This window comes from Mustela putorius, unplaced genomic scaffold (assembly GCF_011764305.1).
Source record: "Mustela putorius furo isolate JIRA1106 unplaced genomic scaffold, ASM1176430v1.1 tig00000224_pilon_pilon_pilon, whole genome shotgun sequence".
Lineage (NCBI taxonomy): Eukaryota > Metazoa > Chordata > Mammalia > Carnivora > Mustelidae > Mustela > Mustela putorius.
Genome location: NW_025421321.1, coordinates 10,882,481 through 10,909,128, shown reverse-complemented (window position 1 = coordinate 10,909,128; position 26,648 = coordinate 10,882,481). Strand labels below are relative to the sequence as shown.

The following is a 26,648-nucleotide window of genomic DNA, read 5'->3' as shown; positions in this document are numbered from 1 at the left end:
TCTGACTCCACCGCTCTTGATGTTCCCCCTGCATCCAGGCACTTTGACCTCCAACTGCCAGAATTCTTTGGCCACAGTCTGCATGACTTACTCCTTCTCTACCTTCAGCTCAAGTGTCACCTCCACAGGAGGGTCTTTCTTAAGCTCCCTATTTAAAATTCATCTATCTCCATTCACCATCAGCATTCATTATCTTCCTCTCCTGATTTACCTTTCTTCACTACATACCATCATCTAACATGCCATATATTTTATTGCTACGCATTCTCTTCTCCCCACTTTGGAAAATGTAAGTGCACCAAAAACAACAACAACAACAACAACAAAAATAAAAAAACAAAACAAAACAAAAACCTCCCAGGATCAAAAGGAGTTCAGTAAATAAATATATAACACCTGGTAGCATTCCTTTTCAGTTCTCTTGGGTATATACCTGAGAGTGGAATTGCTGGGTCATATGATAACCAGATGTTTAACCTTTTGAGGAACTGCTGAAGTGTCTTTCAAAGAGGCTGCGTCATTTTGGATCCTACCAGCAACTGATAGCGGGGTTCCAATTTCTCAGTACTCTTGTCAACACTGGTTATTGTTTGTCTTTGATTTTAGCTATTTAAGTAGGTATGAAGAAGTACCTCTGTGTGGTTCTGATTTGAAACTCTAATGATTAACAATGCTGACAGTGTCTTTCCATATACGTATCAGGCATTTGTAGACATTCTTGAGAGAAATGTCTATTTAAATCCTTTGCCCATTCTTTTACCTTTTTATTGTTGGGTTATAAGAGTTCTTTATATATTGTGCCACTACCTATTTCAGTAAATAAAATTTTCTCTGAACATAGCCACATTTATTCATTTAGGTATTGTCTGCAAAGCCTAAATTATTTACAATCTTGATTCTTTACGGAAAAGCCTGTTGACCTCTGATTCAAAAATGAGTTATGGGGAAAGAATTAGATAAATATTCTGAAAATAAGAGGCTGGACAGTCATGAAACAAATCCATGTATTTATGAGAAATTCAATTGTTGATTTGGTTTGATTTCAAACCACTGAGGGGAACATGGGCTAATCAGTTGATAGTGTTACAATAATTTATTAACCACTGAAAAGAATAAAGCTAGAATCCTATGTTATACCATCTATAAAAAATCAAACTATAAAATGATAATAACATAGAGAACATTGTTAGAATGTTGGAGTAGGAAAAATCATTTTTCTCTGACATAAAAATTAAACACTTTGCTAGTATAAAACGTACATAAATAAGGTTGCAAGAAAATAGTTGCATCATATATAACAGACAAATGAATAAGATATAAGGAGTTTGTACAAATCATTTTTTAAAAGTGATAATGGATATGAATGGGCAATTTGTAAAGGAAAAATAGTCAATGCTCAAATTCAGAAGTAATTGGAGAAATGCAAATTAAAACAATGGGATATCAATTTTTTATCCACACTACAGACACAATTATATAAAACCAGATAATGTTAAACACTGGCCAAGGTGCATAAAGAAATATTGCTGAAACACAGCCAAGTACCCAATTCCTCTTCTAGGTATCCACACTAGAGACTTTCAATAAGAGGTATATAAAGAGGCATTTATAGAAATAATGTTCGTTATAATAGTGTTTGTGATAACAAACCCTAACCAATCTCAGTGTCCATCAAAAGGAGCTTGATTAAATAAACTATGACGGATTCATACTGTAAAATATTTTGCTGCAATTAAGAAGAATGAAGAACATCTCTATATTTTTACTTGGAAAGATCTCTAAATACCTTTTGTTAAGGGAAGTAAAAATCAGCTCAGAATGAAATTTACCACTGTGATAATTATAATGAATTGTTATTTTAATAATTCACTTTAAAAGGTTACAGTGTTAATATTTAGCAATAATATGCATTCATGGTATCCAAAAAGAATCAACTCCTGGAAGAAATGCTTTTAGAACTATACCATCTAAGAGTTTTTAAAAACTGCTTATGAGCATTTATGTCTATCATGCACAGGGAAGATGAGTGGAATGGTATTCACCAAACTCCTGAGAGTAAATTCTGGGTAAAGAAATAAAATCTGGATGAGGGTACCAGACACTTTCATATTTTGCTTCTTCTATCTGCATAATTTCATCTTTATGAATATGTAGTTATATATTAGCTACATGGTTAGAAAACATAAGATAAAACCTATTAGACTCATGTATAATTTAAATATATTGTGGCTAATTTTTTGAGTGTGTGCTTGTCCTTAGAAAATGAAAATTTGCTTTTTAAAGTCCTAGAAAATATTTTAAGGTTTATAAAATATACCAAAGAGGAATTACATACTACATGTCCTCAATTCCAAGACACTGATTTTAAGATACACCATTAATTTAATAATAGTTTTTCAGGGAAAAAAAGAGACAATCACACTGAATGTATAAGATGATTATATGATGCATTTCAACTTCACAAATGTTTTTAGATAAAATGACAATTATAGGGCACCTGGGTGGCTCAGTTAGTTAAGCAACTGCATTCAGATCCTGGAGTCTCAGGTTCAAGTCCTACTTCAGGCTCCCTGCTTGGCAGGAAGTCTGCTTCTCCCCTGACCCTCCCCCCTCTCATGCTCTCTCTCTCTCATAAATAAATACATAAACAAACAAACAAACAAACAAATAAAATCTTTTTAAAAATGACAATTATGATATGCATCACATTTTGCCGAGAGTAAGGAAGTGGAAGCTTTATTTTCTCCCTTTGATGAATAAATACATGCTTGCAAACTGTTGAAATTCAGCCATATGCCTGAATATGGGAAAACCCACTATCCACTATGAAATCTCTATGTGAGTAAAACATACTGCTCCTGAGCGTTACAAGATCTCACCTTATTTGGAAATGGAAATTTGTTTGGTTCCACTTTGCCAGGTGCTGGAATTGCAGAAAGTGGTGGGAGCCAGGTCATCTCCTAAATGGTGGGAAAAAACAAACAGCACTGTAATATAGGGAGTATTTAAAGTCAGTAGCTATCAGAGCCTGCCTTAATAACACTGGGAAGGGACTGAAATGAAGAGATGAATAAAGAATAAAAGGGATTTTTTTTTAAAAAAAGGATGTGAGATCTGCTTTCATGATCTCTTTTCCTAATTTTACCAACTCTTGGTTCCATGGCTATCCCCATGCTCCCTTTGTATCTTAAAAAAGTCTGCAAGGCTGTCCTATTTTCGATTCATTTAAGCTCCTGAGTAAAGGGACAACCTAGTAGTAAAAGTTCTATGGGAAACACTGTACAAAGGGGGCTGTATCTCTTAGACTCAATCCCACAAAAATTCACAGGGTGTTTCTGTAGGAATGTACAAAGTGACTTTAGGGTCATTATGAGAGGAATCTTTATTTCAGTAGAAACTAGTATTAGGATGAGTTTCCAATAAGCCCCACACAACACTTTGGTCTTCATAAAAATTTCCTTCGGGGAGAAGTGAAATCACACCTACGAAATAGAGAGAAAAGGAGGGACGGAGGGAGAGAAGTGTCATTTTCATAACACAGTATTAAGAATACAACTTTAGCTCAACACACAATCATCTGTCATCTGCTTTCTGACAGAAACTTTCACTAAACCGTGAGAGAGGGTGAGCGCTGTTTATACACTTGAAGTTTTCTTCCTCAGTTCCATCTCCTGGAAGGTACCTGCATTTACTAAATGATTGTACAATTAAATTGGATCAATCAATTTCTGATTACCAGCAAACTTACTTGGAGTTTACAGATAAGTTTTGAACCCCCCCCCCTTTTTTAAATTTCTTTCCTCTTTCAAACCTAAGCAAGCATAGAAGCAGTAGTTGATCCATTTTAGGAAAAGTGAGAAACTCTTTTTAGGTGAAGACATCTTCTCACCTCCCTTGGGGAAAAGGGATTCTGTCAGGTTTTTCAAATCAAAGAGATTCTTAAGAGTGGTTTTGTGCCTTTAAAAAAATATTTATTTATTTATTTATTACTTTTATTTTTATTAACATATAAGGTATTATTTGTTTCCGGGATACAGGTCTGTGAATCATCAGTCTTACACAATTCACAGCATTCACCATTGCACATACCCTCCCCAATGTCCATAACCCAGCCACTCTATCCAACCCCCTCCCTTTTAGCAGCCCTCAGTTTATTTCCTGAGATTAAGAGTCTCTTATAGTTTGTCTCCTTCCCCAGTGCCATCTTGTTTCATTTTCGCTCCCTACCCCCCCACGACCCCGACCCTGCCTCTCAAATCCCTCGTATCAGAGAGATCATATGATAATTGGCATAATACCCTCTAGTTCCACCCATGTCGTTGCAAATGGTAAGATTTTGGTTTTTTTGATGGCTGCATAGTATTTGATTGTATATATATACCACATCTTCTTTATCCATTCATCTGTTGGCAGACAGCAAGGCTCTTTCTATAGTTTGGCTACATGGACACTGATGCTTAAACATTCAGGTGCACTTTTTTTTTTTTTTTTAAGGTAAGTCTCCTCCTTCAGCTCCTTGGATAATGCAGAGCCACACAGAGAGGGAGCAGAGGGGAAGGTCAAATCCACCTGGAAGGATTTACTTATCATCTCTCGCCCACCTTGACACCTGCGCCATAGGTGGGTTAAGCTTGTAAGCATTTGAGATGTTCCCCCCATTCTGCTATTACAAAGGTTTCCCCAATGGAAAGCAAAGGAAGATCCAGTGACCTTCTCCATCCCTCTCCATCCCTCCCTTCTCCATACCTCTTCTCCCCAGAGCCCCAAGTATCTTCCCATTCTATCCTGTATCTATCCCTGTTGTCTCTTTGGAGGAGGCTGTTAAGCAGGACTGCTGAGTTTGTGTCCAGGAACAAAGTGGGTGCTCAGTATATTTTTGAATGAATGCCAAATTGAATAGTATCTCTGCAATATCTCTGCCATCCTAATCATACCTTTTAACCCGAGTTACTTTAATAGCTCCCTTATTGGTTATGTTTCTTTTGTTATTGATCAATCCACTATACTCCAGCCAACTCAATTTCCCTAGACTACAGATGCAGACAAAAAGCTTCACTGCTTTTATATATATATATATATATATATATATATATATATATATATAACACAATATGATGGTGACCATGGCCATGATGTCTCCTGTTGTGCTTTGCCGCTTTCAGAGCACTTCCGTACAAGTCTTTTTTTTTTTTTAACATTTTATTTATTTATTTGAGAGAGAGACACATAGTGAGAAAGGGACCACAAACAGGGGGAGTGGGAGAAAGAAGAGCAGGCTTCCCTCTGAGCAGGGAGCCTGATGCGGGTCTCAACTCTAGGACCCTGTGATCATGACCTGAGCCAAAGGCAAATGCTTCACAACTGAGCCACCCAAGTGGCTAATTAAAAAACTTAACAAATTTTTAAATTCACACTCAACCTTTAATCACCACTATGCCCATACTGCAGGTGAGGGAGTCAAAGCTTAAAGAGATGAACTGATTTGCCCAAGTTCACTGAATTCATAATGTCACCACTGAAATTTGCACATAATTCTCATACTTCCAGCCCAGTATTTGTTTTTCACTCCACTACATTTGCTCTCAAAGACCTCACCCTCATATTCAAGAACTTCTACGAGCTCCTGGTTTTCAGCCTTGTGTCTTTTTTGTTAGTCTACATGCACTCTGTGTATAGGGGAAACTACAGTCTTTGTTTTCACTTACATTTTACTCTTTGTGTGTGAATGCCTTATTCTTACATGCTTTTTGGGTTTCTATCCACTCATGAAGGCTCATTTCAAACATCATCTATGTCTTGAGGCCTTTGCTGATTACCCTTCTACTTCAATATGATACAACAATTTTCTTCTCATGCTCCTCCAATGCACTTATTTTTCTCTCTCATAGTAAAGGTCAGATTCTTTTTTGTGTTCAACTTTACGAGTATACACCTCAGTCTGCACAAAACCATTTCTCCCTCTTCTGATATCCTTCCTCCAAAGCAGAACAGAAATCATACTTTAGAATCTCAGTAATCTCTTTCAATAACATTCAGATCTATTAAACATAATCCTATAAAGAAGGACTCAAAATTTCTTCAAGAGGGACAGTGCCTACTTATCGTTGTATAGACTGAAGCACATTATATACTAAGCACTCAAAATTAACTCCCTGAATTAACTGAATGCTATATTTCAATGCAAAATTACTACCTTTATTTTAATTCTAGCTAAGTATTTCCATGTGACTTTTCCATCTAATGAAGTCTGCTAAATATATGAAGGAAGGGTAAAGACAACAGGGTTGCTTAAAACATTTAAATCTTTAGAATTTCCAAAAATATAAGAATTCTTTACTATTTAAAGAATTAAATTCTTTACTATTTAAAACTATTTAAATGTATACTTTATTTCTACTTCCTCTTTTGCCACTTACTAGCTCAGTGAGCTTAGGTAAATCACATCTTCAGTAAACTGCAGTGACTTCAAACTACAGACTTAGGAATCAATCAAATCTCAGCTTGTGGTATTTTAGAACCAGAGGAAGTAGCGATGTTAATGATCTCAAAGTTTAATTATGAAGATTAAATGAGATAATATATTTAAAGAGCATAGCGTAGGTTCCCTTATGTTTAATCATTCAATAAAAGACAGTACTGTTTAAAACCAAACTGAGTTTCAAAATTCTTATCTCTAAAATGAGAAACAGAATTTCTTTATGAGCTTTAGATATCGGGAAATTGAGATGAGAGAATATATGGGAAAATTTTTTTTTAATATTTGTTTTTGAGAGAGAGAGAGAGAGAGAACACAAGCAGGTGGTAGGCGCAGAGGGAGGAACAGACTTCCCACTGAGCAGGGAGTCTGATGCAGGTCTTGATCCCAGGACCCTGGTATCACCATCTGAGCCAAAGGCAGATGGTTAATTGACTGAGCCACCCAGGCACCCTAGGAAAGTTTTTTATAAAAAAATGAAGCATTATGCAAATGTAACCCACAATTAACCTAATAATAATTAATACAAACTATGTAGTATTAAAACAGAAAGTTATTTAAAGCAATTATGATCCCTAAGTATATTCTGTACTCTACATTGGAGAAAATATCCCTAAGCTTTCTCATGGGAACAGAGCCTTGACATAATAACAATGAGATAAGATTTGGATTTTTTAAAGAAGTGCTTAATTTGTACCTTATTTCTAGTAGTTTAAAATGTAAAAAAAAGGTAAAGTTTTTCATAACTGCTAACATTTCACTTAGTCTATCTCACAGCATTCTCACAGGAAAGATTCCTGTCTGTTGTCAGGTGGTCAATCCCATGCCACTGTGTCCACTGTTCTCCACCCTCACTCATGCTCCTGACTTCTCTGGTCTTAACCGGTCCTTCATCACTGCACTGTTCCTCCTTCCCCCACTTGTCTTTCCAGTAGCCACAGGCTACTGTGTCCCTGACCACAGGCTGTGAGTTTATCTAAAACAGGATGACAATAGAATATAAGGCCAACTACTCCAGAGTTTAGGGAGCTACCTTCTGATCTTCTAAAGTCCCTTGCCATTTCTTTGATCTGCCTGCCTTTGTTCCTCTTTGATTTCTTGTCCCTTAGGAATGAGGTCACACCCTATTCCTCAACACTAAGAGGGCCCCAGTTTTGAGTTTGGGTTCCTTAGCCAAATGGTAGGATGTGGAATCAGACATATCTGTCTTAACACAGCCTCACCAGTCCCATTTCTTTAAGCAGATGTCTAGTTACCCAAGGGACATATTTCAGGGTGTCTTCTTATTTTTTAGATAAGCTTCAAATGCCAAGTCTCTTTATAGTAAATACACTCACTCTTCTGCTAAATGAAGGAACAGATGGTTAAATGATAACAGTATAGGATACTGCATTTCATTAACTGTCCAACTTTTCTCTATCCTCTATATAACAGTTTTTAGAAGGTCATGGGATACATGGGCCAGTGTCCGTTTTCATGTCTATTATGCAGCAAGCTTGACCCTGAGTCCCAGGAATCCAGAACATCAAGGTGAGCAGACTTTCATGTACTCATTTTACATAACCCTCTCCCTTCTATGTAGCTACCAACTTACTCTGGCATCACCTGAATCTGCCTGTCCGAGGATAAATGGTCAGAGGTTTGGGGATCTATTCATTACACAGTGTGACTATTATTTGAGGTGAGAAGAAATGAAAGTTAAATTTTAGTCTGAAATCTTGAGAGTTCAACATGTATATATTGTAGTATAAAGATCTGCACAGTATATTTAGTTTGCAAATAGAGTAAATTAGAAAAATTCTGAACAATATTTAAATTTTCTTATTAAAATCAGCGAATAGAGAAATAATTTCCCTGGTCTCTCTCCCTGTCTTCTGTCGCCCCACTACAGTCTATCTTGATCACTGTCAACAAAGTGTTTTATTTAAAATAGTTCTACACCGCACTTGCTCAAAAGCTCCCAAGGACTCTGGTCCAAGCATTCAAGATGCTCTGTCATATGGCGCCATCAAGAAACACTGCAATGTTACTGCTTGCTACTTTTCTATATGGTCCTCCCCTCCTCCCTGCCAGATGGGCTTACTTCTTGTCCTGTCCTATGTTTTCCTGTCCCGACATTTTCTGTTTTTCCTTTCATGTTACTCCAACTTCACTTACCTCTTCTTTAAAAAAAAAAAAAAAATCATTTATTTGAGAGAGAGTGAGTGAGCGAGAGAGAGTGGAGGGACGAGGGGCAGAGGAAGAGGGAGAGAGCGAATCTCAAGCAGACTCCCTGCTAAGCAGGGAGCCCAAAGTGGGGCTCAATCTCATGATCCTGAGATCACGACCTGAGCCGAAATCAAGGGTTGGATGCTTAATGACTCAGCCACCCAGGCGTCCCTTACCTCTTCCTTCTTTCTCATGCCTTGTCTCCTTACGAAAGTCACTGACCAGTGTGATCCTTAGTAAGCACTCTGCATTACATAGCACCTGTGTCCCTTATTTCACATTTCCACGCTACCTGGGCTGTGAGTTTATCTTTCATATGTTACCACTATCAAACTAAACATTTTTTAAACCGCTATTAGTTTAGAACCTCTTTGAGGGAAGGGATTGTGCCTTTGAAACTCTCTTGTAGCTCTTTGGAGGCCCAGCACAATGGATAAAATAATAGGAATTCGTTTAACTTCTCTGGGATTCTCTTTTCTCTTCTTTTAAAATGATGGCACCAATAAGCTATACTTGTCCTACCAAATACATATGATGGTTGCCAGAATCAGAAGAGACTGAAATTCTTCTTTCTCTTTCAGCAATGTTTCAACAGTTGCTGCCAACTCTGAGGTCTGCTAAAAAGGGGTGTCTATCCCCACAGGCCTGGCAAATGACCACAGCTAACTCCAGAATTCTTTGTGCTCAGAAACTCACTCTTTTCAAAATAAAACACAGGATTAATTCTGTCACTTGGGAATAAAAATATAAAATGCCAAAGTCAATTTTTATACGTGGCAGTGACTGCTGCAGATCAGAGCATTACTTTGTTTTCAGTTTCCGTATCCGAATAATCCCTCAGCTTTTCAGTTCTTTCACACGTATTATTCATGTTATGACACTCTTCTCAGATAAGTGCTGCCAACAACAGAACAGTGTAATTTTTATTACACTGCATATCCTTTAAATACGGGTAGCTAACAAGAGCACTGTGTCTGGTGAAGGGAAATGCTGCTGCAGGTCCATACCTGGGAGTCAGAGCACCAGCCCTCGAGTAAGAAAAATCGGAAGCAGCACCCTCATTCTTACCTCATGAGGGTGGGGAGTGCATTCTAACTGTCAGTCCATTCCTGGGCTTTATTTATTTATTTATTTATTTATTTTTAAAGATTTTATTTTATTTATTTATTTGAGAGAGAAAAAGAGCAAGCAAGAGAGAGGGCATGAGCATGGGGAGGGATAGAGGACGAGAGAGACGTATATCCCTGCCAAAGGCAGCCCGACACAGGGCTCGATCCCAGGACCCTGAGATCATGACCTGAGCCGAAGGCAGATGCTTAACTGAGTGAGCCACCCAGGCGCCTGCATCCCTAGACTTCAACAGACTCCAGGGTCAGACTTGAAGGCTGGGCAGATTGGGGCTTCAAATAAGAAGGCTGAAGTTACCCCCTAAATCAACAAAAATTCAAGAACATCCTCATTTTGTTACTATAGAAGAAGGACCTAGAGTCTGCAAAATAATGGTAAATATAGTGTATTCATGTCCATTAAGAATAACAATGATCATTATTTTCATGGAAATACTACTCATGGAAAGCTTTTAGAAAAACAGTGGTGGCTGGAAAAGAAAAGCACCTTCTGTTTTTTTTATAGTACAGCTTAGGCTACTAAAATTACAAGTATGCAAATAACCAATAAAAATGTCTAACTGCAGCATTACCAAAAATCATAGTGAAATCTTGTTTCTTTATATTGAAAACTCAGGAATATGTCCAATTTGAACTAAAATTGACCTGAGAGGGGGATTCCCAGGAGCCATATCTATATTTTCTGGTCTCCTCCATGTCCCCTGGGTGGGAGAATCTCAGATTGGAACACTAACTAATCTCAGCCAGTCCTTTTTAACAATTTTTATTTTTTTATTAACATATAATGTATTATTTGTTTCAGGGGCACAGGTCTGTGGTTCATCAGTCTTATTGCATTCACAGCGCTCACCAGCCAGTACTTTCTAACTTAAGCCTATCCCTTGGCTCTCAATGAGGTTGATCACCAATGGATAAAACAGAGGGTGTACCACGTAGTAAAGAATAATTGAATCAAATTGAGAAAGTTTTAAAATCAGCTTTCACAGGGACGCCTGGGTGGCTCAGTGGGTTAAAGCCTCTCCCTTCAGCTCAGGTCATGATCCCAAGGTCCTGGGATCAAGTCCCACATCGGGCTATCTGCTCAGTAGGGAGCCTGCTTCTCCGTCTCTCTCTGCCTGCCTCTCTGCCTACTTGTGATCTCTGTCAAATAAATAAATAAAAATCTTAAAAAAAAAAAATCAGCTTTCACAGACCAGGCAAGACAAAGAGAACACGTGTATTAGATAACAATATGGGCTTATGGTGGGGATGGAAAAACACAAAAGCAAGCCTTCAACCTGGAAATTCCAAGGCGGCCTGAAGGGTGTGCATCACACTTCCTTCTCAGGCCATAAGATTTTCAGTTCTCCCATGCCCATATAGTGTCTGGCCTTTCCTATTTCCTTCACATGTAAAGAGTGACTGCTTTTAATGAAATCCATCCTGTGTACTACAGACCCATCTCATCTCCCTGACTTCAGCATCCCTGCGAACTCTGGACTCTCCAACGAAAGGATAGGAGCTCGGAGAGAAGCCAAGATACAACGGCTATTCCAAAAAAAAAAAAAAAAAAAATTATTTCATGCCAGAACCTTCATTTTAGACTTTTCTGAAGATTTCTTGTTCTAGATGCAGCTTTACCGTTTTCAAGTTTTCTTTCGGGGCAGGAAGGTGGATGTGACCTGTCTTACTCTCTTGTTCCTCTGTGTTAAGTGCATTCTGTCTTATCTATTAACTTGGAGTCTTCTGGAATAAGAACCGTACATTTTATAATTCATTTTTAGATTTGCCTGGCTTTCAATATTCATTCTTCCCCCTGGGCTTAAAAATATCTCAATTCCTCTTCTTTAACTGTGGATTGTTTCTAGAATTGAACATTGTGCTAAAATAATAAAAGCAGTAAAATCTGGGGCACCTGGGTGGCTCAGTCGTTAAGCATCTGCCTTTGGCTCAGGTCATGATCTCAGAGTCCTAGGATCCAGCCCTGTGTCTGGCTCCCTGCTCAGCAGGGAGTCTGCTTCTCCCTCTCCTCTGCTGCTCCCCCTTGCATATGCATGCGGGCACGTGCTTGCTCTCTCTCGCTTTCTCTCTGATAAATAAAAAAAATCTAAAAAAACAAAAAAAAAGATAGCAAAATCTACTTGGGTTCTCAGAATTTAAAGAAGAGGGTTTTAATGTTGAGTATACAGCTGCAGGAACTTAATGACTCTTATTAAACCCAGGTGAAAACTTCACTCCTGAGTTCCTGCTGCAACACACAGACACCTGCCAGTTTCCTGCGCTCTTAAGAGCCTTGTGCTCCTGTTGATAAGCACTGATTAGTCTAACTTTAAAAGATGGTTTAAAAAAATAAAGTGTTTGGAGGCAGTAAGAGGATTTCCCAAATTCTGAATGTGAGGCTGGTATTTTCCTGTACCGTTTCTAAGAATAAGTCATATTAAGCCTCGGTTTAGCAGAACTGAGGCAAATTCCTGACCAGCTCATGAGAAAGGTCGTTTTATTAATGTTATCATTGTCACCTTATTTTTGACCTACATAATATCTTTTCGTGACAGCACAAACACCAGAAATAAGCCCTATTAGTAGACATATAGACTGTAATTAATCTCAGAACTAGCTGTGTTTTGCAATAATGAAACAGCTCTTTCATATGTGTCTAAGGGTAGAGAAGGTATTATTTGGGACAGAGAGAAAGACTATGGAAGCCAGAAGGGTAAGAGGGTGATAATTACATTCTTGTCCATGCTTTCCTTTTACCATGTTGCCCAACCCAATTCCACAGATAATCAGAAATGTGCATTTGACAAAATCTCTCAATTCCAGAGAAGAGGAATGGCAGAACAAAACAGGTTTGGAGTCAGCATCTGGGAAACCACGTGTCATCTTGGCCCTGCTGTGAACTGGCAGAATGACCCTGGGCAGGTTTGCTTTGCTGATTACTGATGTCCTTGTCTGTGAATTGGTGTTAATCACCCTATCTTGCAGGATTACTAAATCGGTTAGTGACAGACAAAGTACCCAGCACAGCGTCTGGCATGAAGTAGGTGCCCTCGGAAGGTGATCAGTGCTGTTATCACTACTTTTATAATTAGTGTTGGCAGCTTTTGGCTTGGACTTTGGGAAGATAAGAGGATGACTATAGGAGAAGACATTTATGAGTTTGTTTTTTAATCTATTTCACTCCGTTAATTATTTAATATTTAACTGGTTAATTATTCATAGTCAAATAGAAGGCATAATGAAAGTGTGCTTATTAAACAATAATTTGCTTCCCTCACTCCCTTTGCCACTAGGGCACCATGTGCACAGAGGGGAGGGGGTGCTGTCGCATCATCTGGTATTTTTCTCAAATGGTACAATTACTAGTAAGCAGAATGCATTCCCTTTCCGAAAGCTGGTTTGGGTTCTTTTTTTTTTTTTTTTTTTTTTTTTTTTTGGTTTGGGGTTCTTAAGAGTTAGAAGCGTTGTCTTTATGCCTACAGACTACCCCTGGCCAACAGTTAGGGCAGTTCAGCTGGTACACTGGCTTGAGAGCTCTTCTAAGAAGACCTGATGGAGCCAATGGGAAAAGGTGAATACAGGGGTGGAAAGTAATCTGGTCACAGGGGCAGGAGTCAGCCTGGAGGCAGGGCACAGAGCAAGGTAGGCAGACTAGACAAGAAAAGACCTTGAGAGCCACTGGGGCTGAGATAAAAAGTCCCTGGGATAGTAGGCTGTCCGGTTCCCCAGAGGGAAGGCAAGTCTCAGCTGCTGTGGCACCCTTAGCACAACCTTGCTAATGGGGCACGTTTTTCTCCCTTTCAAGCCCTTTCCCAGCTAAGTTCCCCTCCACCACGCAGGTTTCTATGAGCTTCACTCAAGTATTTCTTCTCAGTTTGAGAGGTGATTTATAGAAATCACTGAGTGGCACCACCCTAGTCTAGCAGGGATGTCTCTTCATCTTAGGAATGAATGTAAAAGGCAGGATGATTTTACAGAAGACAGGTAATGTCTCCTGACATACTCCAGATACAGACAGCCAAATCCAGAGGAGGAGGGAAAGCTGGGGAGCCTGAAAGAAACAATCTTTTTTGTTTGCTTTTTAAACCATGAGGTCAAAATATCCTCAAATTGGAGAAGCAGAAGATCAAAATATTTCCCCCCAGAAGTTTATAGGTCTGCGAGAAAAGAGAAGTTAGGGCCAAAATGAAAACAGGAGGATAACCACTTTTATTAGAAGAAAGCAACAAGAAAGACTGGGTTAGTAGAGCCTGGTAAAGAGCTTACCCCTTGGGAAAAGATATTCCTTGAGAACACAGAAATGAAGTTAAAAGAGGCAGGCGCCAAATTAATGACATCTAAGGAAGACCCTGAACTCAGATGCTATGTCTTTAAATGGGGAAAGAAAAGAACTTAAGGCAATGAGGAAGCAAAGATGATCTCACAGAAGTCTCCATGGGGAGAAAGTGAGAAAGACGATTCAGAATACGCAAAAGCAAATGGACAATCTACAAATTTGAGACAGATGTTTCTATTCCTTGATCTTTGCTGACAATTCCAGGCATAGTTGAGAAGGGGTCTGCAATCATGCTGAATAGTTTATGACTTAGACCAATCAATTCAGCCTCTACTAGTGCATCCAGATGTCCATCCAACTGAACTCATTTCTGAGCATCCACTGTGTGGTGCAAGGCAATGCAAATGTCCTGGGGATAAAACATGGAATACAACAGACATGGAACAGTGAGTACCGTGGGGCGAACAAACACTGCATATACAAGGCATCCATATTCCTCATGGTTGCCATGTTTTTGTTTCTGGTTTTATTTCTCATGGAGCCACCCCAGCCTCCAATGCCCATCCGGGCCTTAATGGATGCTGCTCAAGGAATCATATTCCTCATGGTTACTCCACTGGTCTCATGTGTCTAAGCGGTTTGGCCAAAAAAAAAAAAAAAAAGAAAGAAAGAAAAAGAAGCTTAAGTTGCTGTGTCAGACGTTCAAGGGCCTACCTTGTGGAAAAACCATTACAGGTGGCTTATGGAGACAAGCAACCACAATTAGAGTCCACTAGTTAAAGCTACCAGGAAGAGTTTGATTTTTATAAACTTTCTAACAATTTCTGACAATATTCCACCGGTGCTTTGTGCTAAGCATTGCTTTAGTGCTAGAGACACAGCTACAAATGTGGTCCCATGTCCTCATGGATGCCATATTCTGGCATAAGTGGGATAGACAGTAACCATGTATACAACTTTATACAGCATTATATAACATAACAACACAATGCAGTTTAAGTCAGCATAAGAACCATTAAAACTACTCAGTGCTAAACTGGCTGTTTCTTAAAACAGTGAGCTGCTAGGGCACCTGGGTGGCTCAGTGGGTTAAAGCCTCTGCCTTCCGCTCAGGTTATGATCCCAGGGTCCTGGGATCGAGCCCTGCTTCGGGCTCTCTGCTCAGCAGAAAGCTGAGCCTGTCAGATAAAAAATTTGCCTGACAAATAAATAAACATGTTTTTTAAAAATATGGTGAGCTGCTTATCATGGAAGTATTTGAAATCATAACAATGAGGAGTCTCTGGAATACCTACTTCTTTCTGACTTTTGTGGGGGTGCATGGGGAGACATGAGGCAAACCTTGACCTCTCTGTCCATCTCTAATTGTGACTTGGTGAAGTTCTTAACTGCACCTGTATTCTCTGCTAGGCTAAGAACATATGATTTCACTTTAAATTTTAATTTAATTGAAAAATTATCTTCACTGCATCTTTCTGCTTACATAAATAATATATGCTTCTTGTTCAAAAGTTTAGCATTGCAAAAGTACAAAATGCAGGAAAGTGAAAGCCACCCAGGATCCCAACACCTATGGTTAATGCCCACAGTGAACAGTTTTAAGTGCCAGGTACTTATCCAATTTATATATATATATATATCCTATATATTGGATATATATATATATATATATATATATATATGTGACTTATCCAATTTATATATATATATATCCTATATATTGGATATATAGGATATATATATATATATATATAGGATATATAGGATATATAGGATATATATATATATATATAGGATATATATATATATATAAATTGGATAAGTCACACACACACATACACACTAACATGGGGATTATACATATATTTTTAATGAGGTCATACTGTTTGGTGACTTTATCTTTTTTATTTCTCATTTCTTCTTTTCCAACACAACATATAAATGTATCTTCTTTTGAAAGGCTATACAGACAATCCACTGCCTGGAAGTATAGTTTGTTCTACCTGGAAATATTATAGCTTATTTAATTAACTAATGGAAAGTTGATTTGTTGCTTTTTTTTTCATGACTATAAACCACACTTTGGCAAAAATCCTTGTACAGCGGTCTTTTCATGGTTGTGTATGTCTTCCAGTACATAATTTCCTTCCTTGTACAGAATTTCTAGGTCAAATGGCATAAATATTTTAAATGCTAATATATTGTCAAATTGGTCTCGAAAAATTGTCTATTTATTTACATGTCCTATAACAGTATATGAAAGTGACTGTTTCTAAACACCTTTATTAATACTCTTTTTAAAAGTCATATTTGCAGTGGCTTCTAGACCAAGATGGCCACTTAAAAGGCTACTGAATTTCTCTCCTTTCACAGACACATTGAACATACATCTACACATGGCACACTCTCCTCTGAGAGAAATCCAGGAACTAGATAAGCGAATCCTACATACCAAGTGACAGACAAAATATACACATTGAAACAGGTAGAAAAGACTGAGACTCATATTATTAATCCCTTTCCTAGAACAGCATATACTTGGGAGGGAGTCCCCAAGTCCCAGCTTCTCTCCGAGGAGCAGAGGGTCTGGGTCACAAATTTGGCACTCCAAATTTGAAGGCCACCACCTAAGGAATGCCCCCAAATCACCTAACTCCAATAGCCCATAGGGCTTGCATTCATGAAGATCATAGAAAACAAAGAGGCAGTCATTAAAGGATGCAGGAGCATTTGCATCTATACACCTGGGCACAGTGCAGAGGTGGCAGACAGACAAAAATGCCCATTTCCCAGTTTCTCCCTGGAAGGAGTAAGAATATATACTTTCTCTGTGAGAGAGACTGGCTTCTGATCAACATGCATCTAAGTGCTATCTATAGTCGTCCCTTTTGGAACCCTGAGAAGTCTTGGGACACTCTCAACTACCAGGAGCCACTAAGAGCAAAAATGGCAGCTTGGACAATCACAAATGTTTGAGCAGTAGTCAAGAGCTTGAGCTTGGCTGGTTAATGAGATTCATCTCCTATGCAATACAAGCCTGTTAAGCCAGGGAGAGTTGTCTGTTTTAACTAATGTGCAGAAACAAACACAGAATACCTTAGAAATGAAGAAACAGGGAAGTATGTTCCAAAGAAAAGAACAAGATAGAACAAGATAAATCTCAGAAACTAATCTTAATGAAGTACAGAGAAGTGATTTACCCAATAGAAGGTTCAGAATAATGTTCATAACCATGCTCGTTGAGGTCAGGAAATTAATTTATGAACAAATAATCTCAACAAAGAGACAGAAAATATTTAAAAGTATGAAAAAAAAATCACAGAGTTGAAGAATGTAATAACCGAATTGGGAAAAAAAATCTAATAGATGGATTCAACAGCACACTAAATCAAGAGAAAAAAATCAGTGAACTAGATGACAGGGCACTGGAATTCATCTAATAAAAAGTACAAGAAATAAAAAAGAATAAGATAGCTTAAGGGACTTCTTGGACACCGTTACATGTACATATATACATTATGGGGGTCCTAGAAGGAGAAAAAATGAGAAATGGGCAGAAAACTTACTCAAATAAATAATCACTGTAAATCTCCCTAAACCAAAAAAGGAAACACATACCCAGATTCAGGAATGCCAGAAAGTACCAAAGAAGAGAAATCCAAAGAAAGTCATGCTGATGCACATTATAATTAGATTGTCAAAAGGTAAAGATTAAGAGAGAACCTTAAAAGCAGCAAGAAAACTTGTTTCATACAAGAGAAACACCATAATACTTCAACAGATTTTTTCAGCAGAAATTTTGCAAGTCAGAGGTGAGTGGGATGACATAGTCAAAGTGCTGACAGAGAAAAGACAACCTGCCACCTGAGAATACTCTAACTATCATCACTAGACCAGTCTTTCAAGAAATGTTTAAGGGAGTTCTTCAAGCTAAAGAGATGCTAATTAATAACATACAAATATATGAAAGAATAAAACTCACTGGTTAAGGTAAATATGCAGTTAAATTCAGAAAACTCTAATATTATAGTGGTGGTGCATAAATTCCTCATAACTCTAGTATAAAGGTTAAAAGACAAAAGTATTAAAAATAACTATAATAATTTGTTAATAAGTGCACAATATAATAAAAATGTAAAATGGAAAAGAGGATGTAAGACCTGATATGATAAAACTCCTAGTATAAAACACAGGGAATAAGCTCCTTAACATTGGTCTTGGCAGAGTTATCTCAGTTTTGACACAAAAAGCAAGGGCAGGGGGAGGAGTCAAGATGGCGGAGAAGTAGCAAGCTGAGACTGCTTCAGCTAGCCGGAGATCAGCTAGATAGCTTATCTAAAGATTGCAAACACCTGAAAATCCATCGGCAGATCGAAGAGAAGAAGAACAGCAATTCTGGAAACAGAAAAACAACCACTTTCTGAAAGGTAGGACCGGCGGAGAAGTGAATCCAAAGCGACGGGAAGATAGACCCCGGGGGGAGGGGCCGGCTCCCGGCAAGCGGCGGAGCAACCGCGCACAAAATCAGGACTTTTAAAAGTCTGTTCCGCTGAGGGACATCGCTCCAGAGGCTAAACCGGGGCGAAGCCCACGCGGGGTCAGCGTGGCCTCAGGTCCCGCAGGGTCACAGAAGGATCGGGGGTGTCTGAGTGTCGCAGAGTTTGCGGGTATTGGAACGGGAAAGCCGGCTACAGAGACAGAGCCGACAGTAAGCTCGCAGCTCCGTGTTACCTTGAACTGGTCGCAGGCTCGGTGAGCTCGGAGCGCGGCCGGAGGTCAGGCAGACGGGAGTAACTGGGCGCTGTTCTCTGAGGGCGCACTGAGGAGTGGGGCCCTGGGCTCTCGGCTCCTCCGGGCCGGAGACCAGGAGGCCGCCATTTGTATTCCCGTCCTCTGGAACTCTACGGAAAGCGCTCAGGGAACAAAAGCTCCTGAAAGCAAACCCGAGCGGGCCCGGGTAAGGGCGGTGTAATTCCGCCTGGGGCAAAGACACTTGAGAATCACTACAACAGGCCCCTCCCCCAGAAGATCAACAAGAAATCCAGCCGAGACCAAGTTCACCTACCAAGGAGTGCGGTTTCAATACCAAGGAGAGCAGCAGAATTCCAGAGGAGGAGAAAGCCAAGCACGGAACTCATGGCTTTTTTCCTGTGATTTTTTTTAGTCTTGCAGTTAATTTAATTTTTTCTTTTTCATTTTTTTTTTTTTTCTCGCCTTCGGGTAAAATTTTTTTTTAACTGTTACCTTTTTCTTTTTTAACGATTTTTTACTAGTTTATCTAATATATATATATATTTTTTTACATTTTTCTTAGGTGTTTTCTTTTTTTAAAAATATACTTTTCTTTTCTTTTTTTTTTTTTTTTTTTTTTTCTTTCTTCCTTTTTGAACCTCTTTTTATCCCCTTTCTCCCCACTCACGATTTTGGATCTCTTCTAATTTGGTTAAAGCATATTTTCCTGGGGTTGTTGCCACCCTTTTAGTATTTTACTAGCCCCTTCATTTACTCTTATCTGGACAAAATGACAAGACGTAAAAATTCAACACAAAAAAAAGAACAAGAGGCAGTACCGAAGGCTAGGGACCTAATCAATACAGACATCGGTAATATGTCAGATCTAGAGTTCAGAATGACAATTCTCAAGGTTCTAGCCGGGCTCGAAAAAGGCATGGAAGATATTAGAGAAACCCTCTCGAGAGATATAAAAGCCCTTTCTGGAGAAATAAAAGAACTAAAATCTAACCAAGGTGAAATCAAAAAAGCTATTAATGAGGTGCAATCAAAATGGAGGCTCTAACTGCTAGGATAAATGAGGCAGAAGAAAGAATTAGTGATATAGAAGACCAAATGACAGAGAATAAAGAAGCTGAGCAAAAGAGGGACAAACAGCTACTGGACCACGAGGGGAGAATTCGAGAGATAAGTGACACCATAAGACGAAACAACATTAGAATAATTGGGATTCCAGAAGAAGAAGAAAGTGAGAGGGGAGCAGAAGGTATACTGGAGAGAATTATTGGGGAGAATTTCCCCAATATGGCAAAGGGAACGAGCATCAAAATTCAGGAGGTTCAGAGAATGCCCCTCAAAATCAATAAGAATAGGCCCACACCCCGTCACCTAATAGTAAAATTTACAAGTCTCAATGACAAAGAGAAAATCCTGAAAGCAGCCCGGGAAAAGAAGTCTGTAACATACAATGGTAAAAATATTAGATTGGCAGCTGACTTATCCACAGAGACCTGGCAGGCCAGAAAGAGCTGGCATGATATTTTCAGAGCACTAAACGAGAAAAACATGCAGCCAAGAATACTATATCCAGCTAGGCTATCATTGAAAATAGAAGGAGAGATTAAAAGCTTCCAGGACAAACAGCAACTGAAAGAATTTGCAAATACCAAACCAGCTCTACAGGAAATATTGAAAGGGGTCCTCTAAGCAAAGAGAGAGCCTACAAGTGGTAGATCAGAAAGGAACAGAGACCATATACAGTAACAGTCACCTTACAGGCAATACAATGGCACTAAATTCATATCTCTCAATAGTTACCCTGAATGTGAATGGGCTAAATGCCCCTGTCAAAAGACACAGGGTATCAGAATGGATAAAAAAACAAAACCCATCTATATGTTGCCTCCAAGAAACACATTTTAAGCCCGAAGACACCTCCAGATTTAAAGTGAGGGGGTGGAAAAGAATTTACCACGCTAATGGACATCAGAAGAAAGCAGGAGTGGCAATCCTTATATCAGATCAATTAGATTTTAAGCCAAAGACTATAATAAGAGATGAGGAAGGACACTATATCATACTCAAAGGGTCTGTCCAACAAGAAGATTTAACAATTTTAAATATCTATGCCCCCAACGTGGGAGCAGCCAACTATATAAACCAATTAATAACAAAATCAAAGAAACACATCAACAATAATACAATGATAGTAGGGGACTTTAACACTCCCCTCACTGAAATGGACAGGTCATCCAAGCAAAAGATCAGCAAGGAAATAAAGGCCTTAAATGACACACTGGACCAGATGGACATCACAGATATATTCAGAATATTTCATCCCAAGCAACAGAATACACATTCTTCTCTAGTGCACATGGAACATTCTCCAGAATAGATCACATCCTCGGTCCTAAATCAGGACTCAACCGGTATCAAAAGATTGGGATCATTCCCTGCATATTTTCAGACCACAATGCTCTAAAGCTAGAACTCAACCACAAAAGGAAGTTTGGAAAGAACCCAAATACATGGAGACTAAACAGTATCCTTCTAAAGAATGAATGGGTCAACCGGGAAATTAAAGAAGAATTGAAAAAAATCATGGAAACAAATGATAATGAAAACACAAACGGTTCAAAATCTGTGGGACACAACAAAGGCAGTCCTGAGAGGAAAATATATAGCGGTACAAGCCTTTCTCAAGAAACAAGAAAGGTCTCAGGTACACAACCTAACCCTACACCTAAAGGAGCTGGAGAAAGAACAAGAAAGAAACCCTAAGCCCAGCAGGAGAAGAGAAATCATAAAGATCAGAGCAGAAATCAATGAAATAGAAACCAAAAAAACAATAGAACAAATCAACGAAACTAGGAGCTGGTTCTTTGAAAGAATTAATAAAATTGATAAACCCCTGGCCCGACTTATCAAAAAGAAAAGAGAAAGGACCCAAATAAATAAAATCATTAATGAAAGAGGAGAGATCACAACTAACACCAAAGAAATACAAACTATTATAAGAACATACTATGAGCAACTCTACGGCAATAAATTTGACAATCTGGAAGAAATGGATGCATTCCTAGAAACATATAAACTACCACAACTGAACCAGGAAGAAATAGAAAGCCTGAACAGACCCATAACCAGTAAGGAGATTGAAACAGTCATTAAAAATCTCCAAACAAACAAAAGCCCAGGGCCAGACGGCTTCCCGGGGGAATTCTACCAAACATTTAAAGAAGAACTAATTCCTATTCTCCTGAAACTGTTCCAAAAAATAGAAATGGAAGGAAAACTTCCAAGCTCATTTTATGAGGCCAGCATCACCTTGATCCCAAAACCAGACAAGGATCCCACCAAAAAAGAGAGCTATAGACCGATATCCTTGATGAACACAGATGCGAAAATACTCAACAAAATACTAGCCAATAGGATTCAACAGTACATTAAAAAGATTATTCACCACGACCAAGTGGGATTTATTCCAGGGCTGCAAGGTTGGTTCAACATCCGCAAATCAGTCAATGTGATACAACACATCAATAAAAGAAAGAACAAGAACCATATGATACTCTCAATAGATGCTGAAAAAGCATTTGACAAAGTACAACATCCCTTCCTGATCAAAACTCTTCAAAGTGTAGGGATAGAGGGCACATACCTCAATATCATCAAAGCCATCTATGAAAAACCCACCGCAAATATCATTCTCAATGGAGAAAAACTGAAAGCTTTTCCGCTAAGGTCAGGAACACGACAGGGATGTCCATTATCACCACTGCTATTCAACATCGTACTAGAGGTCCTAGCCTCAGCAATCAGACAACAAAAGGAAATTAAAGGCATCCAAATCGGCAAAGAGGAAGTCAAATTATCACTCTTCGCAGATGATATGATACTATATGTGGAAAACCCAAAAGACTCCACTCCAAAACTGCTAGAACTTATACAGGAATTCAGTAAAGTGTCAGGATATAAAATCAATGCACAGAAATCAGTTGCATTTCTCTACACCAACAGCAAGACAGAAGAAAGAGATATTAAGGATATTAAGTCAATCCCATTTACAATTGCATCCAAAACCATAAGATACCTAGGAATAAACCTAACCAAAGAGACACAGAATCTATACTCAGAAAACTATAAAGTACTCATGAAAGAAATTGAGGAAGACACAAAGAAATGGAAAAATGTTCCATGCTCCTGGATTGGAAGAATAAATATTGTGAAAATGTCAATGCTACCTAAAGCAATCTACACATTTAATGCAATTCCTATCAAAGTACCATCCATCTTTTTCAAAGAAATGGAACAAATAATTCTAAAATTTATATGGAACCAGAAAAGACCTCGAATAGCCAAAGGGATATTGAAAAAGAAAGCCAACATTGGTGGCATCACAATTCCGGACTTCAAGCTCTATTACAAAGCTGTCATCATCAAGACAGCATGGTACTGGCACAAAAACAGACACATAGATCAATGGAACAGAATAGAGAGCCCAGAAATAGACCCTCAAATCTATGGTCAACTAATCTTCGACAAAGCAGGAAAGAATGTCCAATGGAAAAAAGACAGCCTTTTCAATAAATGGTGCTGGGAAAATTGGACAGCCACATGCAGAAAAATGAAATTGGACCATTTCCTTACACCACACACAAAAATAGACTCAAAATGGATGAAGGACCTCAATGTACGAAAGGAATCCATCAAAATCCTTGAGGAAAACACGGGCAGCAACCTCTTCGACCTCTGCCGCAGCAACATCTTCCTAGGAACAATGCAAAAGGCAAGGGAAGCAAGGGAAAAAATGAACTACTGGGATTTCATCAAGATCAAAAGCTTTTGCACAGCAAAGGAAACAGTTAACAAAATCAAAAGACAACTGACAGAATGGGAGAAGATATTTGCAAACGACATATCAGATAAAGGACTAGTGTCCAGAATCTATAAAGAACTTAGCAAACTCAACACCCAAAGAACAAATCATCCAATCAAGAAATGGGCAGAAGACATGAACAGACATTTCTGCAAAGAAGACATCCAGATGGCCAACAGACACATGAAAAAGTGCTCCATATCACTCGGCATCAGGGAAATACAAATCAAAACCACAATGAGATATCACCTCACACCAGTCAGAATGGCTAAAATCAACAAGTCAGGAAATGACAGATGCTGGCGAGGATGCGGAGAAAGGGGAACCCTCCTACACTGTTGGTGGGAATGCAAGCTGGTGCAGCCACTCTGGAAAACAGCATGGAGGTTCCTCAAAATGTTGAAAATAGAACTGCCCTATGACCCAGCAATTGCACTATTGGGTATTTACCCTAAAGATACAAATGTAGTGATCCAAAGGGACACATGCACCCGAATGTTTATAGCAGCAATGTCCACAATAGCCAAACTATGGAAAGAACCTAGATGTCCATCAACAGATGAATGGATCAAGAAGATGTGGTATATATACACAATGGAATACTATGCAGCCATCAAAAGAAATGAAATCTTGCCATTTGCGACAACATGGATGGAACTAGAGCGTATCATGCTTAGCGAAATAAGTCAAGCAGAGAAAGACAACTATCATATGATCTCGCTGATATGAGGAAGTGGTGATGCAACATGGAGGCTTAAGTGGGTAGAAGAAGAATAAATGAAACAAGATGGGATTGGGAGGGAGACAAACCATAAGTGACTCTTAATCTCACAAAACAAACTGAGGGTTGCCGGGGGGAGGGGGTTTGGGAGAAGGGGGTGGGATTATGGACATTGGGGAGGGTATGTGATTTGGTGAGTGCTATGAAGTGTGTAAACCTGGTGATTCACAGACCTGTACCCCTGGGGATAAAAATATATGTTTATAAAAAATAAAAAATTAAAAAAAAAGAAAAAAAAAAAAGAAAAGCAGCCTGCAAATCTAATAAAGGTGAAGAAAAGATTTCTCATTTTCTTATTTTGGGAACTGGCAGGATTTCCAGCTGCATGTAATTTCAGGAAGTGATGTTACTAGTTAGTAATTCTTTGCATGTTTGCTAGGAAATGATGGAAAAATTCTGATGAAATAAAAATGGCTACTGAAATATAAAAAAAAAAAAAAAAAGCAAGGGCAATAAAAGCAAAAATAAACAAGTGAGACTCTATCAGACTGAAAGCTTCTACACAGCAAAGGAAACATCAACAAAATGAAAAGACAACTTCTGGCACAGGAGACTTCCAAACCACATATCTGATTAAAATCCAAAATATGCAAGGAACTCATACAACCCAAAAGCAAAAAACCAATTAATCCAAAGATCTGAACAGACATTTCATAAAAAAGACATACAGATGGACAACAGGTACATGGAAAGGAGCACAGCATTACTAATGGTCAGGAAAAAAAAAAAAAACAAAAAAAAACCAGAAAAAACGAGAAATCAAAACCACAATGAACTATCACCTCACATCTGTGAAGGTATCTATTATAAAAAAGACAAGAGATTACAAATACTGTCAAGGATGTAGAAAGAAGAAACCCTTGTATACTGTTGGTAGGAATGTAAACTGGTACAGCTACTAAGGAAAACAGTATGAAGATTCCCCAAGAAATTAAATTATAACTACTACATGATTCAATAATCCCACATCTAGGTATATATCTAAAGGAGACAAAATCATTATCTCAAAGAAATAATTTTATTCCCATGTTCATTGCAGCATTATTCATAAAAGCCAAAGAATGGAAACAACCTAAGTGTCCATTGAAGGATGATGGAAAAAGAAAGTGTGGTTTGTATATACCATGGACTATTTATTACTCAGCCTTAAAAAGAAGAAAATCTTTCCTTTTGTGACAACATGGATTGACCTTGAGGAAATTATGCTAAATAAAATAAGCCAAACAGAGAAAGAAAAATACTATATAGCATTACTATAGGTGGAATCTAAAACAAAACAAAAGTTGAATTCATAGAAACAGAGAGTGGAATGGTGGTTGTCTGGGGTTTGGGGAAAATAGGGAGAGGCTGGTAAAAGGTACCAATGCTCACTATTTATAAGATAAATTATGTCTGAGATCCAAATGCACAGTTGCTAATAATGTACTATAAATATGGTATCATATAACTGAAATTTACTGAGAATAGAACTTTAAAAAAGGTAAGTATGTGAGATGATGGAAGTGTTAACTTCATGGTGGAAATCTTTTCATAATGTATATGTATATCTCATCATCATCATGCTGGTCTCTTAAAATACATGACAATTTTGTCAATTACACCTCAACAAACAACCATTTTTTTACCTCACTGCCAATTTTATAGGAAAAGAATCCCTTGAACAGTTGCTTTAATTGCATCTCTAATTATTAGTGTAGCATATTTATTAGGTGTCTTCTTTTCCCATTCCTGAAATACTTTCTGTATCCTTGCCCATTTTGACATCAAAGTATATATTTTTCCTATTGTTGTTTAAAAATCCCTTTGAGTATTTTGGAAATTAGCTCTGTCTCATCCGTCAGGTTATCACATAAATACATTTTCCAATCATATCTGTATGGAAAGAATTCCTAAAGTAAAAATGCATGAGAAAACTTGGAAGGAAAAACAACTCTTGAGAACAAAATGTGAACAATACAAATTTTATCTCTGAAAAATATTCAATACAATTACAAAGTATGTGGCAATTTTATTGTATAGCAGCAAACTTGTCTAAATATTGAGACCTGATTGCAAAAGTATTTGTTGTAATAAAAGCCAAAATAGAACAGGATAGTAATATTCCAGCTGAACCAATGGATGTTTGAGCGGTGTTTGTGTGTGAGGAAATGTGCGAGTCAGCAGGTAGGTGTATGTCTAAGTTCGTGTATGAC

General features: G+C 38.3%; 1 protein-coding gene across 7 annotated transcripts in view; it reads right to left on the bottom strand.

Annotated features, from left to right (window-relative positions):
* Positions 1-26,648, bottom strand: part of AFF3 (AF4/FMR2 family member 3) — a 575,972-nt gene that overhangs the window by 190,824 nt on the left and 358,500 nt on the right. For all 7 annotated transcript variants that reach the window (XM_045077717.1, XM_045077718.1, XM_045077719.1 and 4 more), the window contains one exon: positions 2,880-2,960. In XM_045077717.1, coding sequence (XP_044933652.1) covers positions 2,880-2,960 — 81 coding nt within the window. The remainder of the gene's footprint in view (positions 1-2,879; positions 2,961-26,648) is intronic.